The sequence below is a fragment of the Etheostoma cragini genome, chromosome 24, assembly GCF_013103735.1.
Source record: "Etheostoma cragini isolate CJK2018 chromosome 24, CSU_Ecrag_1.0, whole genome shotgun sequence".
NCBI lineage: Eukaryota > Metazoa > Chordata > Actinopteri > Perciformes > Percidae > Etheostoma > Etheostoma cragini.
In genome coordinates, this window is record NC_048430.1 from 8,880,297 (window position 1) to 8,897,331 (window position 17,035).

Sequence of the window (17,035 nt, forward strand, 5' to 3'; positions counted from 1 at the left end):
ACTAGGGCCCCAACTGCAATGAACCAGCTTTGGGGGGGCCCAGCTTGCAAAAGGTTGAGAACCCCTGTCCTAGAGAATTAATCCTGAAAACCATTTCTCCATCAAAACATGAAAGGGAGGGGGTACCTTGACCTTTTTAGTTTCAGTCTGCTGCTGGGCTTTAAGGCTTTTAACGGTCGCCGCAGCCGACCTGGCACACTTTAAAATGACGTAGATCTCGCCTGCGCTACAAGAGTTTAAGTGCGCGACCAGAGGCATGGACGAGTTCAAGTGCAACCGGATGCCAGGACTCTGAGTGACTGCAAGTCTCTCTTTTGTACTGGGCTAAGATGGGTTCTTCTATGGTGATTGTTGGGTTTCTGTACATAACATCAGAGTACGGTCTAGACCTGCTCTTTAATGAAAAGCGCTGTGAGATAACTGTTATTATAAATAAAATTGAATTGAATGAAAGGCTTGATCCCACCAAATAGGTCACCCAATCAAACGCTGACGTCAATGCTGCTGCCAGTTCCATCGTTGTGGATCTTTTTCTTCTTCTTCTAGTCCGTAGAAATAGCAAACTCGGTAGCCTTTCCTCATTAGCGCCACCTCTGTTCAGAAGAAGATTGCAATTAGTGTTGCGACAACGCCACGAGAGTATAAACAATACGCGACGTCACATTGGTGCACGCCAGGTAGGCTGCGGCGAGTATATAAATATATGTATATATATATATATATATATATATATATATATATATATATATATATATATGTGTTAGTGCCTTAAACCTCTAGAACTTTGTTCCTCTCATAAGACCTCAGCAGAGTGCTAGATGTAAACAGTCGTTTACTCTTGGATGTTTTTCATATTAATACCAACCAATGTCAAGCACCTTGTTCATATTGCTGACATCTCATTGTCAACTGACTGTAAATTGCAGTCACTATTTAAATAAATGGACTCATGCCTTTCATGTGACTATCGGTAGTCTTATTGTGGGGACAAAAACAAGTATGTGGCCCATTTTGGGTCTTTAACTAACAACACCCAAGAGCAAAAATTGACCCGAATTTCCCCCTGTTTTTTCCATAAGCCTCTGCGTCGTGCATTGTTACATCTTGTCACTTGCCTCTGCTTCATCTAGCCGTTGCTGGAATCTTGAATCTCCCCCCTCAGTAGCTGTCTTATCCATAGAGGAAATAGGGGTTATTATTGGGAGATTTGGGTTTCCTTCCTGAGAAAGAAACTTTTTGGCATCCTCTTTATTTAAATATATGTAATTTCCTAAGGCGGATGTGGATACACTGTTTGTCTTTCTTCCATCAATCACAGTCTGTTTCATTCCTCAGGTGGACAACTCCTCTCTGACCGGCGAGTCTGAGCCCCAGACCCGTACTCCCGACTTCTCCAATGAGAACCCACTGGAGACCAGGAACATAGCTTTCTTCTCCACCAACTGTGTTGAAGGTATGACAACAGAATACATCACAGCCGTTCAGAGACTGGGCTACAGAGGCTCCGTAGTAAACCGGAGATGTTTGCTGTTTTGTAAAAAAAATAATGTCCATGCGATCATCCTTTCTACAGGAACCGCCCGTGGTATTGTGATCAGCACCGGAGACCGCACCGTCATGGGTCGAATCGCCACTTTAGCCTCTGGACTCGAAGTTGGACGTACCCCCATCTCAATCGAGATCGAGCACTTCATCCACATCATCACCGGCGTGGCTGTCTTCCTTGGCGTGTCCTTCTTTGTCCTCTCCCTCATCCTCGGATACAGCTGGCTGGAGGCCGTCATCTTCCTCATCGGTATCATTGTCGCCAACGTGCCAGAAGGTCTCCTGGCTACTGTCACTGTGAGTCCTGGTGTTTCCGTTTATTAAAGGTCAAACTACGGATAATAAAAAAAAAAAAGACTCGGCCATGAACTGACCCGAGCGATTCCATCTCTAGGTGTGTCTGACCCTGACTGCCAAGCGTATGGCGAAGAAGAACTGCCTGGTGAAGAACTTGGAAGCAGTCGAGACCCTGGGCTCCACCTCCACCATCTGCTCCGACAAGACCGGCACCCTGACCCAGAACAGGATGACCGTGGCCCACATGTGGTTCGACAACCAGATCCACGAGGCCGACACCACAGAGAACCAGAGCGGGACTTCCTTCGACAGGAGCTCTGCTACCTGGGCTGCCCTGGCCAGGATCGCTGGACTCTGCAACCGGGCCGTCTTCCTGGCGGAGCAGACCAACCTTCCCATTCTGAAGGTACTTTTTTCACCCTGGTCTTCCCTGCAATTTCTTTTCTCTTCCTCCTATTCCTTTTTTTTTTCTTTTCTTACATGAATTGTCTAACATTTTTTATGAAATAATTTAGCTCTTAGCACTTAAAACAGAAGTCTATATTATCTTTCATCATCCTTTTTTGTTGTGGTTCCAGGTCTTTAGTTTGTGTGCTCTTTATGTGGGCTGGATTTAGAAGTCCTGTACTGCTGACTCATTTTGCTAATTTGAATTTGCCGCTTTTTTAAAAATTTGAAAACTACTCTTAAAGCAAACAAGCGTTTCTCTTCCCTAGTGTTCTTTTGTCCCTAATGTCAGTTTTACTTCATTTGTAGTAATTGCAACACACGTTCAAGTGTGCTAAATGAAAGACAAGTGTGTGTGAATGAATATTTTAAAAGAATCATACAAATAGATACTTAACTTCACATGTCTTCTTTTGTGTGAATTTTTTACTTTTTGAATGTTTGTTTCCCTGTAATCATATACACAGATTTGGATCTTAATATCATACCTTTTATAGAGACGTTTTTCCACTACAAGCGACAGGCTTGTTTTTCCTGTTTATACCAGTGAACACATTTCGTAACCACATAGCTATTCCAACCTCCCCCCCCGAAAAACAAAACAGAACACACACACCAAGATGTCTTATGTCTCTTGGCTCTGAGATTTTCATGGTAGCCCAGCCTCAGGTGTCCACCGTGTGTGTACATTAATCTGTGTGTTAATTCACCTGTAAATGTCTAGCTGGCATCATGGCTCTCATTACCAGTCTCTCTCATTATGTTTGGCTGGACCACAGCAAAGTGGCGCCAGCCCTATAATTGTGAAAGTCTGTCCCTGATTAACTAAAAGTGAGTGATGAAGTTGCACCATCGGTCAAGTGTTGGAGTTTTCCCGTTGGCTGTTGCTACCCGTGTTTCCACTGCTAACACTTTGCTGTTTATTTCCCTCAACTACAGGGGTTACCAGGCCTTGTACATACAAGGCAGTGCATTATACAGTAGTGCATTATATCAGCACTACTGTATATTCCCTTAAAATATCATGACTACATTTTCTTATGCCACCCATCACATTGCACCCACAATACTGCCGCAATCAGTCCTCAATTACAGTGGCTTGAGAAAGTTTACACACCCATGCTAAAGCTGATTGAAATATTAAACATATTTTGGAAATTGATCTTAATGCCTTAATTCAAAATAATGTAGGAAAATCCAACCTTTTAAGGACACCAATTTTCTTTGGGATTGAATATTGTACTATAAATAAACAAATAAATAAATGTTTTTTCCTTAAAAGACAGGGGGCGTAAGTAAGTGCACCCATATGTTAAATTCCCATAGAGGCAGACACATTTTTAGTTATAGTTTTAGGTATTTCATGGATTTAGGATACTATGCATCCTGATAAAGTTCCTTTTGCCTTTGGAATTAAACTACCCCCCCCCCCCCCACACACACACACACACACACATCATCTCATACCCTTCACCATACATAGAGATAGGCATGCTGTTAATCCAGTTAGCTTAATAGTTGGTCTGATTTGCATTGAGAGATGATCTCATGGAAAGTTCCCCATGCCTATCTCAATGTATGGAGAAGGGTATGTGATGATATGGGGGGGGGGGGGTATTTTTATTCCTAAGCCAAGGGAACTTGGAATCAGGATGCACAGTATCCTAAATCCATGAAATAACTGGCCTTTAATAATTGTACTATGACTTGAGCCCGCTTAACTTTGTGCCTCTGATTGATGCTCTTCCCTCTCCGTCTTCCTCCACCAGAGAGACGTGGCCGGGGACGCCTCGGAGTCGGCTCTGCTCAAATGTATCGAGCTGTGCTGCGGATCAGTCCAGGAAATGAGAAATAAAACCCCCAAGATTTCTGAGATCCCGTTCAACTCTACTAACAAGTACCAGGTAAGGAACAAGGAGCTAGCTTCATGTCATTCTTTAAAATCAAAAATACAGTATGTGGAGACAAATTGTTTGTCATGTTGTTTTCAGGTGCTGTTACAGAAATATTAATTTCCACAACTTTTTTTTGATGTTTTGAAATTTCATATATTTAATGTCTTTGTGCTAACCTTCATGATTTTTGATAATTCTTAAAAAAAAGATCATTGGATTGGCTTCTCGGCTTTAGCGTAAGCTTAAAGTTCAAGAAATCCCAACGTAGTTTGTTGCTTGCTTGCGTTTTTGTTCATCTCTCTTCCAGTTTCATGCTTTACAACGACCGTTGCTCAAATCAGGCCCTTTAGATTGAGAAAACATGAGCACACATATCAACACCTGAATGTGTAAACCGACCTGTTTTTATTGTTTCTCGTGCGCTCCCTAGCTTTCCATTCACAAAAATGAAACCCCTGAGGAGTCCAAGCACCTGCTGGTGATGAAAGGTGCCCCAGAGAGGATTTTGGACCGCTGCTCCACCATCATGATTCAGGGCAAGGAGCAGCCTCTGGACGAAGAGCTGAAAGACGCTTTCCAGAACGCCTACCTGGAACTGGGAGGTCTGGGAGAGAGAGTTCTGGGTAAGGATGGACGGCTGCTGGGATTGACATGAGTGAATTAATAGAGCAGAATCTCAAATCCCCCCTCTGAAAATCACTTCATTGGGCAATATTTCCCATCCTAAACGGCTTATTCTTCAGGTTTCTGCCATTTCAACCTGCCTGACGACCAGTTCCCAGAGGACTTTGCTTTTGACACTGAAGAGGTGAACTTCCCCACTGAGAACCTGTGCTTCATCGGCCTCATGTCCATGATCGACCCTCCTCGTGCTGCTGTGCCCGACGCTGTGGGCAAATGCCGCAGCGCTGGAATCAAGGTAAAGCCGTATAAACCGGAGCCGTATAAGGTCAAAATTGAAAATCTACACTTTTGTTGACGCTTTTAATTGATGTTTTTTTTTTTTCATGACTTATGTTTTTGTCCCTTTTTTCATCACTTTTGACTTTTATTTCAACGTTTGTCACTTTATTTGACCTTTTCAACACTAACACTAACTTATTAACTTTAGCTTCAGAGTTAGTTTTGGAATTTAGGGTCTATAAAATAATTTATAGGAAACTATACGTAATGTTTGGGTTAGAAAAGCAGAAATTAAGAATAATTTAGACTAAAATTAAAAGAATGGATGTTGATGGTTAATCACAGACTGGAATACGTCATCTTCTACTCAATACTATTTTAAAACCACTTCAATTTTTTTTTTTTAAATGCTAGAAAATTGAATAAGAGAGAGAATAAAAGTAGAGATTTTTACTTGAATCAATCATGTTTTTTTGGGTGATTTGGTACTTAAAAAGAACATCGAAATAGGAAAACGGGTCAATTTGACCCGAGGACAACATTGGGGTTATATTAAAAAATATTAATGGAATAGTTCTGTTTAAAATATAAATACACAATTTGTATGTCCTCCAAATGGCCTTAATAATAATAAATCTGTACTTCTTAGTGGTTGTTTAAATGACAATATAATGGAAGAATTTGACTGAAATCCCCAGGCTCGATCAAATGTTCCCCTTGTCCTAGGTCATCATGGTAACAGGCGATCATCCAATCACAGCCAAGGCCATCGCTAAGGGCGTGGGCATCATCTCCGAAGGCAACGAGACTGTTGAGGACATTGCGGCGCGTCTTAACATCCCAGTCAACGAAGTCAACCCAAGGTACTGACTATACAGAGGAACCCGAAGAAGCTCCAGTTGTCATGGAAACACATCTGAAGCACTGTACCCTAAGGTTCCATTTGCTTCTGAATGTGTTCAAGTTACGCCAACTTGGCGCATGTTTTCAAAAAGTCCTAAAGGTTTTTAATTATTCTGGGACTGTGCAACTACAAGTCCACCTAATGGCTTCGGGTTCCTTCCAGAGATGCCAAGGCCTGTGTCATCCACGGCGGAGACCTGAAAGATCTGGCCCCGGAGCAGCTGGACGACATCCTGAAGTACCACACTGAGATTGTTTTCGCCAGAACTTCCCCGCAGCAGAAGCTGATCATTGTGGAGGGCTGCCAGAGACAGGTGGGGACTACACAAATGTATGCAGGCGTTATGTGTCGGGGAGGAGGTTTTTCTCTGCCCTTATGAGTCTCTACAGCCATGCTGTTATACATATGAACCCAGAATGGGCCTCACTAAATGACTTACTGTGTAAATTCATGAGTGAATATTTAAAGATCCTATCCCCTAACACTTCCACAATATTACTTTTGTGTGATGAAAGATGAAATAATAATCGTGCATCGCATTTGTCAAGCTGTGACCTCACATAAATATTCACGAGTGCATCAGTAGACTGTTTAGAGTTGTGGAGTATGGTTTTATTTATTTATAAAAATGTGTTTGTGTATCGCCTGATCAAGGGCAACCGCAAACATTACTGTTGGCCTTCTTTTTGTAATTAAGAAAACTCTGACTGCATAATATATTTCTGCCAAAATAGATATATTGGTAAATAACCAAATAGAATACTATTGAGGTGCATTCTGTGTGTTAGACTTCCAACAACGTATTACCATAAAGTAATGCAGCGCATCCCACATGTTTCCTGAAGGAGTGTGGATGGGGGGGGGGGGATCAGTGATGAGTTGTGTTTGACGTTTCATATTATGAGCCCAATAACTTTAATTCACCTACACAATGTCTTTCACTGATGTAATTACATAATCATTTGCATAAAGCTTAATGGGTGTGTCCGCAAGGTAGAACGAAAGAAATAGAAATCTTTAGCCAAATAATCACAAACTCAACACAGGAATTTCTTTGACCTTATACTTATTACTTAGATCAATACATTTTAGCCTCTGTTTTTTGCAATATGGAAAACAGGAACGGCGCCCACTTCCTATCAAACTATCATATTTCAGCCAAACGGTGCGCTAAAATATGTTTCTGAAAACATCTTAGTTGAGAAGTAGGCAAGACAGTAACATAATCTTGGTTTATATTCTTGTCAGCACTGTCTAGTTTTACGGTCTAGTTTTTAATCTGAGTTTTAGAGAGTACACACATTATTATACAAAGCTGGTAAAAATGATAGTATCCAGTTAAAGTAGAACAGATTTGCTGCATTGGGAAGATGAATTTTGGTCCGTGTAGTTTACATGTTGTAACATTGAGCATGTTGACATTCCCACCAATATTCCACCATTACTCCGAATATGACAATATTACAAATTTAATACAGGTCATGGATATTCCACAAAAGGCCTTATTCCGAATAGAGCTTTTTCTTATTAAGACATGTGGGGTATTCTGGTATTAATTGGGTTTTAGAGGCATTCTTTGGACATCTCTGTGCGTTGCTATGGTTTCTGTACACAGACTAACCAGCCGACAGTTTGCTCGGCTGGAGAGCCGATAAGAAGGAGAAACACAGCTACTTTTACACATGATCCAAGTATTGGATATCAACAGGTTTTTGGATATGCGTATACATTGCTACGCCGAGCTTTTCAAGAAGCTGGTTGGAGGAGTGAGAGAGGGACGCCATGGTCCGACGCCGCTGGTAAACTTAGAAAAAAATGGTATTTGGCACAGCTACAATATATCCCACTCAAAAGCAAATATGGTGACTTTTCTCAAAAGCGGAAGTCTGTTAACTGGAATAATACGTTTTTTTTTTTTTATACACACACAAATCAATGGACACTCTCGGCTCGAGTCAAACATTTTGTGTATTTTTGCTCCTTTTACATTTCTTTCACCATTTTTACATAACTCTTCCTTCTCTTTGTGAGTAGAATTTCCATTTTCTCCTCTTTCTTCTCTCTGCAGGGAGCCATTGTGGCTGTGACAGGTGATGGTGTGAACGACTCTCCAGCTCTGAAGAAGGCCGACATTGGCGTCGCCATGGGGATCTCTGGATCTGACGTCTCCAAGCAGGCCGCTGACATGATCCTGCTCGACGACAACTTTGCCTCCATTGTTACCGGGGTGGAAGAAGGTAACGGATTGTACTTAACAGAATACACTTAAAGCTTTTTAAGCTGAATGACTGTAAATGTAGCAAAGAAATGAATATGATTTCACTGGATTTTCAATGTTCGTATTTAGCGGAAGGGTAAAAGTTATTAAAATGACTGTATGCACTTGTCTCATGTTCTCGTCAGGCCGTCTGATCTTTGACAACTTGAAGAAGTCCATCGCCTACACTCTGACCAGTAACATCCCTGAAATCACACCCTTCCTCCTCTTCATCATCGCCAACATCCCTCTGCCCCTGGGAACCGTCACCATCCTCTGCATTGACCTGGGAACTGACATGGTAAAGATGGAAACATTGGCTGTCAAAATGTCTAAAATGGCACATATTTCTGATTCTAGGTTCTCTAAGTCCATGTGCTCATTGAGTGTGTCCTGTCTCCCAGGTCCCCGCCATCTCCCTGGCTTATGAAGCAGCCGAGAGCGACATCATGAAGAGACAGCCGAGAAACCCCAAAACAGACAAACTGGTGAATGAAAGGCTCATCAGCATAGCCTACGGACAGATCGGTAAACAGATATACTTGTGATTAAAAGTCCAAACATAGCAAGTTACGCTGATCACTGATAAATCAAACCGCAACCAGTCCATGGCCCCTGGTTAGATTTTACTGGAAAGGCATGTCACTATCTGGGTTGTCTAAGATATCTAGAACAGTAGCAAGCACTAGAAATAGGCTCATACGGTGTGGGTGTGGGTGTGGGTGTGGGTGTGGGTGTGTGGGTGTGTGTGTGTGTGTGTGTGTGTGTGTGTGTGTGTGTGTGTGTGTGTGTGTGTGTGTGTGTGTGTGTGTGTGTGTGTGTGTGTGTGTGTGTGTGTGTGTGTGTGTGTGTGTGTGTGTGTGTGTGTGTGTGTGTGTGTGTGTGTGTGTGTGTGTGTGTGTGTGTGTGTGTGTGTGTGTGTGTGTGTGTGTGTGTGTGTGTGTGTGTGTGTGTGAGAGAATCAGGTCATGTCCGGAGGAATAAAATGGATATTAAGGCCATTCCCATTCAAATCAGAGTAGCATATTGGTGAGGGCATCAGCCATTTAAAATGGAGCGACTTCTGTGTAAACAGCCAAATACTGTAAAAAGTCTCAAAACAATCAATCTGCAGAGAAAGGCATACAACCCTTACTCAGATACTGATGATACCATCAGTAAAAAAAACTAATGTTATATACATAGTCCCGTGACAGTCATTCCCGTCTGTTCAGAGACCTAAGAGCGCAGATGCCCAAGGGCCACAAACACTGACCAATCAGAGCAGACTAAAAATCATTAGACTACGTTCATCTGGAAGACGAGTTTGTTCAGTCCTTCTCATACAGCCCCGTACAGCGTCCCAGTGCAGTCCATGGACTTCAGCGGCGCTGCTTTGAACGGTGTTTTTAAGTGCTTCATAACTAGATGGTCATTGGATAAATGCTGTGATTAGTCCCGCCCACGGACACTCGGCGTGTCTGTGGGTGTATGGAGGAGTGGGGTGTACTGGACTCTGGGCTTCTGCGTGATGATTGGAGGGTCTGTTGAAAGGCTGCGTCTCCTTTGGATTGACAGTGATTTTGTAAAGTGAAAAGTCACCAAAACTCCACAAGCTCAGTTCCATCGCGGACTTTGTGTTGTTGTTGTGTTGTTAATAGATGAACTGCTGCAGCCGGTTTCTTGGAATGTGCTCGGTGAAATTGCTTAGCCAATTTTCATCATACATTTCATACAATTATATACAGCACATTCCATGTTTCAGTTCAACCTAATTCCCACATTTCCTCCCTCGAGTTTATATTGTTTTGTTAGATCGCTTGTTCATTCATTCATTCATTCATTCATTCATTCATTCATTCATACTGTAAATTAGGCTAGTGTTGTAGGGGTGAACTAGCCGGCTAGCGAACGGCACACAATGGCAGACAATATCGTCAACCTGATTATGACAAAGCCGTTTGAAAGTCTTCCTTATGAGGAGAAACCTAGAATTAAACTGCAGGGCAGATCAACACCTAACATTGATTTATTAATGCCTAAGATTGATTTATTAATGCCTAAGATTGATTGATTTATTAATGCCTAAGATTGATTTTGTGCATACGATAGGGGAAAGTGACAGGTCTTTTTAGCTCTCCTGGTATGACGTTAGCTGGCTGACTCGAAGAAAACGTACTGCTGGCCATGCTTCTTGATGAAACCATCTCACAGATATTATAAATTACTGTTGTTGTTATTATTATTCTTATATAGTATATATTATTGAAATAGTTTTCTATAATATAAAGAACAGAAAGAAAGACCAGCGGCCGCCACTGGTTCAGACAGACAGTATGAGCGTGTCAAAAACGTGTCTTTTGAACATTAAGGCGTGTAAACATGTTCAAGTAGAACGCCAAAATAAAAGTATGAAGCTTAAAATCAAAATATTATATATATATATATATATATATATATATATATATATATATATATATATATATATATATATATATATATATATATATAGTTCCCTTTAGGCCTCTAATTTTGCAGAAGACAGCCTAATTTATTTAAGTTATTATATTTCAGTTATTCATCAAATGATTTAGTCCCCCCCCCACCCAAAAAAGATTATTCAGTCATTGCATTGCAGTCACTGCATTCAGTCACGGCTAAAACTGCTCAAAAGAGATCAATATCACATATCAGATGGATTCCTTGACTCGCTCAAATAGATTTTGACTTCTTGACTTGATGCCTTCATCCTAGGGCTGGGCGATATGGGAAAAAAAAAATCATATATTAAGATTCTTTTTGATACCTCGATATCGATACTGCAACGATATTAGTGTTGACTATTGGTGCCTTCACAACATTTTACAGAGGTAGATTTTTGATAAATAATCATCAGTAATGTGAATATATTGACTAAGTGGGTAAAGGAAAATAATAGAATAGTTACAACAATCTTGTAAGTTCAGAACATGACATCACTTTACTGTAATGCAGCCTTTAAAACCAGGAAAAAAAGACCACTTATGCCATATTACGATATCCAAAATCGTTATCTAGTGTCATATCACGATATCGATATATAATGCCGATATATTGCCCAGCTCCACTTCATCCAGTCACATCTCTTCCCTGCAGGTATGATACAGGCCCTGGCAGGATTCTTCACCTACTTTGTGATCTTGGCTGAAAACGGCTTCCTGCCCTCCACCCTGCTGGGCATCCGAGTGAACTGGGACAACAAGTACATCAACGATCTGGAGGACAGCTACGGACAGCAGTGGGTCAGTAACCGTTACTGCACAGAGGTTACAATTCGGTCCTCACCACTGGCCTTGTCCCTCATGCAATCAGACCGTACAACTCCTCACTCGGGGGGGTGAAGGAAATAGGGCAGAGAGGATAATAAATACAAACATACAGTACATACAGTACAGTACGTACGTACGTACGTACATACAGAGTACATACATACATTCATACAGTATGTACAGCACATACATACATGCATACATAGAGTACACACAGTATATACATACAGTACGTACACACATACAGTACGTACACACATGCATGCATACATACATGCATGCATACATACATACATGCATGCATGCATACATACATACATACATACATACATACATACATACATACATACATACATACATACATACATACATACATACATACACACACACACACACACCTGGACTCACATAAACACCTGGACACTTTGACTGACAATTAATAGCAAATGTATGGTAAGTGTCTTTGTCTTTTTATAGCTAGTGGTGGAGGGGGTTGTTATTATTACTATCTTTATATTCTCTTCTATACTGTATTCTTGCTAAAACTGATGCTGGAAATGTCAGTTTCCTCGCAGGAGTCCTCCCAAAATAATCAATCAAGAGAAGTCTAAGTGTGTTAAACCTGTTTTCTGACGCGTGTGTGTGTTCCCCGTCAGACTTACGAGCAGAGGAAGATCGTGGAGTTCACATGCCACACCGCTTTCTTCGCCAGTATTGTCGTCGTCCAGTGGGCCGATCTGATCATCTGTAAGACCAGGAGGAACTCTGTCTTCCAACAGGGCATGAAGTGAGTACTACAAACAAGCAGTATATATATTTAAAGCACCTCAGTATGCTCGTCCTACTCTGAACTGTTTACGTTGGGAGTTATTCACAAAATCCCCCCAAGTGTCTCCTCTGCTACTGAAACAGGTGCCGTCTTCGATTTGTCACGCCTCCTTTTCCATATTACACTAGCTGTTGTGCTTTTCTAGGAAGACCTCTACATGACTTCAGTGTTTATTTTGGGCTCTAAACCATACGAAGTGTATTTAAAATATACTTCAGACTGTGCTTTGTGTCCGTGCCTTGTTTCAACAGTTAAAAATCCTGGCGCCGAGATGATGAAGCATATCATTTTTGTGGACAGTCCTAGCTATTTTCAATCACTCAAACTGCTGTTCAGGTCTGAGGTTTCATTTTCCCTGAACCTACTCGGTCTTAATGGTTCCCCCCCCCCCCTTGTGCTTTCAGGAACAAGATCCTGATCTTTGGGCTGTTTGAGGAGACCGCCCTGGCTGCCTTCCTCTCTTACTGCCCGGGCATGGGCGTCGCCCTCAGGATGTACCCTCTCAAGTGAGTAAAGTAACAACCTACCTCCCAATTCACCAGTAAGCCACGCACAGATCCAGTTGAATCCGTGCTCGCTCCACCTACCCCATATTGCTCATCCAGGCTCAGGGCACTGGATCAGTTTCTCATCTCTTTTTTTTTTTGGGTGTGTTTTCCAGGCCTAACTGGTGGTTCTGCGCCTTCCCCTACTCCCTGCTCATCTTTATCTATGATGAAATCCGTAAGCTGATCCTCAGACGCAGCCCAGGGGGTGAGTCCAGAATCCGTGCTTTTTATTATCTTCTCCTTTATTATCCATCTTCTCTCTCGCTCTGCTGTTGTTTTTCCCGCACATTTTGTCTTGCCTTCTTCTCCATCTCTTCTGCCCCACTTGTCTCTTGTTTTTCCTCTCCACCGCCCTCTGCCTTGTGGATAACTCTTGTGGTTAGTGAGGGTGGAGAAACTTAAGTCTTAGTCCTCTCTTTTGTTAGCATCCAGTCTCCTTGCATGCTTTGAAATAAAGTAAAAAAATAACAAGATAAAGACATGATCAGTCACAAAAAGAATAAAAAAAAAATGAATGTCAGTAAAGTGACACACTGGTACAGGACTTACTGACAATGTACCACAGTCTGCAATGGTTCTTCCATGTATCACTTTCCCTTTATTTTTGCAGCTACAGTAGGTTTAGTGATCCCTCTGTATACTTTAGACTCCATTTTACCCAAGAAGTTGCCTTTAACATCTTGTAATTTTCCCACTCCGTGTGTCCAGGTTGGGTGGAACGGGAGACCTACTATTAAAAGACCTGTCAGTCCAGTCACCTCGCATCTCCTCCTCCACCACCGTCTTTGCATGAATATTGTCTTGCTGCTCGGAATAAAAATGTAACCTCTGTAAACACAAAATTGGAACTTGTTTTTATATTAGGGAATGCTTGATACTACTAGTAGACAAATACTGAGATGGAACGTGATGATGTTGACAAATGATAATGCTAATAATGACATGAACACTGAACATTGACATGACTATGCGTGCCTTGTTTCTGAAACAGGACCAATTTTATACATGTTTTTAACAGTTATAAACGTTCAATAAAAATGCGCTCGTCAGGTCCCACAAACGTTTCCTGTGCTCATTTATTGTGTTTGTTTGTGTCCTTGAAGTGAAGATATATTTGGATACAAAACCTCTATATATATATATATATATATATATATATATATATATATATATATATATATATATATATATATATATATATATATATATATATATATATATATATATATATATATATATATATATATATGGTAAAAATCTATGCTTAATCATTATTTATCAATCTAAAACAAATGCAGTTGATTATGGACCCACACCTTCAGTTTCATTTGATGTTTTCTCTAGGAATACAAAGTTATAACATACTTAATAAATACTTAACTCTTCTACATTATAGATCAAGAAATTTAATGCAGATATGTGGTTGGTGAAACCATTTTTAACAATAGTATTACCTTCTGGGAATACATTTTGTATCTGGTACTTTTTAATGTTCTGTATTTTAATATTTTTTATTTTTATTTTATAATTTCAATATGAAGTGTAGAATAAACATGTTCTGTTATTAGCTCTCCTTTTCAAAAAAACTGACCTCACAGAAACACCATAATCTGACAAGAATACTGTTAGGCAAGTTACTTTAAAAAAGTATTCAGTTACAGTTACTTCTTCCAAAAAGGAGACGTTAAGTTGGACATTATAAAGTTAAATTAGACAAAGTTACAGTAAGTTAGACATTATAAAGTTAAATTAGACAAAGTTACAGTAAGTTAGACATAAAGTTAAATTAGACAAAGTTACAGTAAGTTAGACATAAAGTTAAGTTAAACATTATAAAGTTAAATTAGACATAAAGTTACAGTAAGTTAGACATAAAGTTAAATTAGACATAAAGTTACATTAAGTTATACATTATAAAGTTAAACTAGACATAAAGTTACAGTAAGTTAGACATTATAAAGTTAAATTAGACAAAGTTACAGTAAGTTACACATTAAGTTAAGTTAGACGTAAAGTTAAGTTGGACATTAGAAAATTAAATTAGACATTATCCAGTTAAGTTAGACATTTTACATTAAGTTAGAAATTATCCAGTTAAGTTAGACATTATGAAGTTACAGTAAGTTAAACATAAAGTTAAGTTAGACATTATGAAGTCAAGTCGTAATCGATCCTGCAACTTTAGATATATGGATAGCTGGAATCCCAGATTGTGGCCTTGTGACCTTTGTAAGAACAGCCCTGTCTCCAGGTTGTTAAGGACAAGGTCGGTCATTTAGTTTACCAGAAGGCACCGGGATGATGTCTAATCCAATATCCATCATGCACTGGGAGTTTCTAGCAGCTACAGTATGTGGTCTCTGTCCTCCCACGCACCGCTTGCTGAGAAATGAAAAGATATACAGAGACACACACCCACACACACACTCAGAAGAAGAGACTTTAAATACTTTAAGAAGAGGAGCGCAATAACGCAGCAGCTCAGCAGCCTCCTACTTTAAAATTGCAGCATTAAAAGAGAGATGTAACACCTTCTTCTTCTTCTTCTTCCTTTTTCTTCTTCTATATAATATGTATTATGTGCTTGCCACTACTTCAATCCATTACACTTCATCAAAATAAATGTGGATTACTGGCCAATCACAAATGCAATCTCATGAGTGTTTGCGATATTTCGATCAAAACCTGGGTGAAGTATCAAGAAGAATTGAAATAACCAAGGATGAAAAATCCAGCAAATCTTTAAATATACAAAACCAAAATGAATGGATGCAAATCTAAGCTAGATATGTGGTCACGAAGGGACCTGACGTCAATAGAAGCAAGATGCACTGCAGATTCAATGGCCAAAACTGAGAAATTAATTAAAATTGATAATCAATATAACATTCTTTTTTTTTTGTGATGGTTTAGAAGTCATAGACTTTGATTGCTTAAATGTTGTGGTAAAAATAAATTGGTTTATATCTTTCCTGCTCTTCAAAAATTGTATACGGTTTTATCGCCCCAGAGGAATGTCAAAAAAAAATGGGTGGTGTACAGTGTGTCCTTAAATGTGATTTTCAGGTTGAAAAACTGCCAATCAAGCTATTATGCTGGAAACTCATGTACGTGCACAATCCTACCCCACATCAAATCCCATCTGGAACAACAGTTATGTAATATGTGATCACAGGTGTCTCTTTATACAGCATTAATATCTGGTGAGTGTCCCATCTAATTGAGAATAGCAGGGAAGGTGATTGAGCAGGTTGTGAAAGCAGCTCAATGATCCACAGTATTTGACAGTGTGGAACAGAAAGGCCAAACAGATATCTGTGCATGGCTCACAAGCACTAAACTCTGAGTTTGACTTGTTCCGTCTGGATGTTGAGTCAGGGCCCCGAGGGCGGGCCGGAGTATTTATCAAAAGTCTTTTGTTCCCCGTGCCATGGAGGCACTGAATGCAATATGACCGCACTAGAGAAGGACAAATGTATGTGCACATGTTTTTTTATTGAAAACCACATTGGCATATAGCCGACTGTAGTGTTCAATTTCACACTAACATTCTCATTTAAAGCAAATAATCTCTCACGCAATGTAATAATACTTTGATGGGGGGGGTGGGGGGTGGGGAATTGTGGAGAATTGGCATCAATTGTGTGCTTGGCCATCAAGTTGTATTTCAGACTGGACGTGCTGCGATGATAGCTCAGTTCACAACGACGGACACACAGATCCTTTTGGTCTCGTCACTGGAACATTTGGCAACTTTTAAAAAGTAAACTTTCCGTTCAGAATCTTATTGGCGTCCATTTTGGACGCCAATAAGCGCTCACCATCCACCTGAAACATAACGTTACTACTCTTTGGCCAGCTCGCAAGCCCAAACGGTGTGTGAGTGGCGTGCCTGTTGTTATTTTTCCAGGTTGGTCCAGGTTTTGATATGTAAATTTCGGAGTAACCTCAGAAGGAAAAGGTGAAGATGGCTATCCGCTGTGACCACTGGCTACGGTCCCGACTACGTGGACAAGCAAGACCGTCTCTGCTGGTATTTAACTCCGACTCCGACTCCAGTCTTCCATTTCCAGCAGATTGTCGGGAGCTGGGAATCCTGGAGGGCCCGTGACTCTGTTTCTGT

General features: G+C 40.5%; 1 protein-coding gene across 1 annotated transcript in view; it reads left to right on the forward strand.

Moving 5' to 3' along the window:
* LOC117939433 (sodium/potassium-transporting ATPase subunit alpha-1) overlaps positions 1-13,970 on the forward strand; it is a 31,732-nt gene extending 17,762 nt beyond the window's left edge. The window contains exons 8-23 of the mRNA XM_034864776.1: positions 1,336-1,453; positions 1,574-1,842; positions 1,940-2,248; positions 4,059-4,193; positions 4,615-4,807; positions 4,928-5,103; positions 5,814-5,950; positions 6,154-6,304; positions 8,060-8,228; positions 8,395-8,549; positions 8,653-8,776; positions 11,363-11,508; positions 12,192-12,322; positions 12,769-12,870; positions 13,026-13,117; positions 13,621-13,970. Of these exons, the coding sequence (XP_034720667.1) occupies positions 1,336-1,453; positions 1,574-1,842; positions 1,940-2,248; positions 4,059-4,193; positions 4,615-4,807; positions 4,928-5,103; positions 5,814-5,950; positions 6,154-6,304; positions 8,060-8,228; positions 8,395-8,549; positions 8,653-8,776; positions 11,363-11,508; positions 12,192-12,322; positions 12,769-12,870; positions 13,026-13,117; positions 13,621-13,649 (2,436 nt within the window). The 3' untranslated portion in view covers positions 13,650-13,970. The remainder of the gene's footprint in view (positions 1-1,335; positions 1,454-1,573; positions 1,843-1,939; positions 2,249-4,058; positions 4,194-4,614; positions 4,808-4,927; positions 5,104-5,813; positions 5,951-6,153; positions 6,305-8,059; positions 8,229-8,394; positions 8,550-8,652; positions 8,777-11,362; positions 11,509-12,191; positions 12,323-12,768; positions 12,871-13,025; positions 13,118-13,620) is intronic.
* Positions 13,971-17,035: the final 3,065 nt, after the last annotated feature.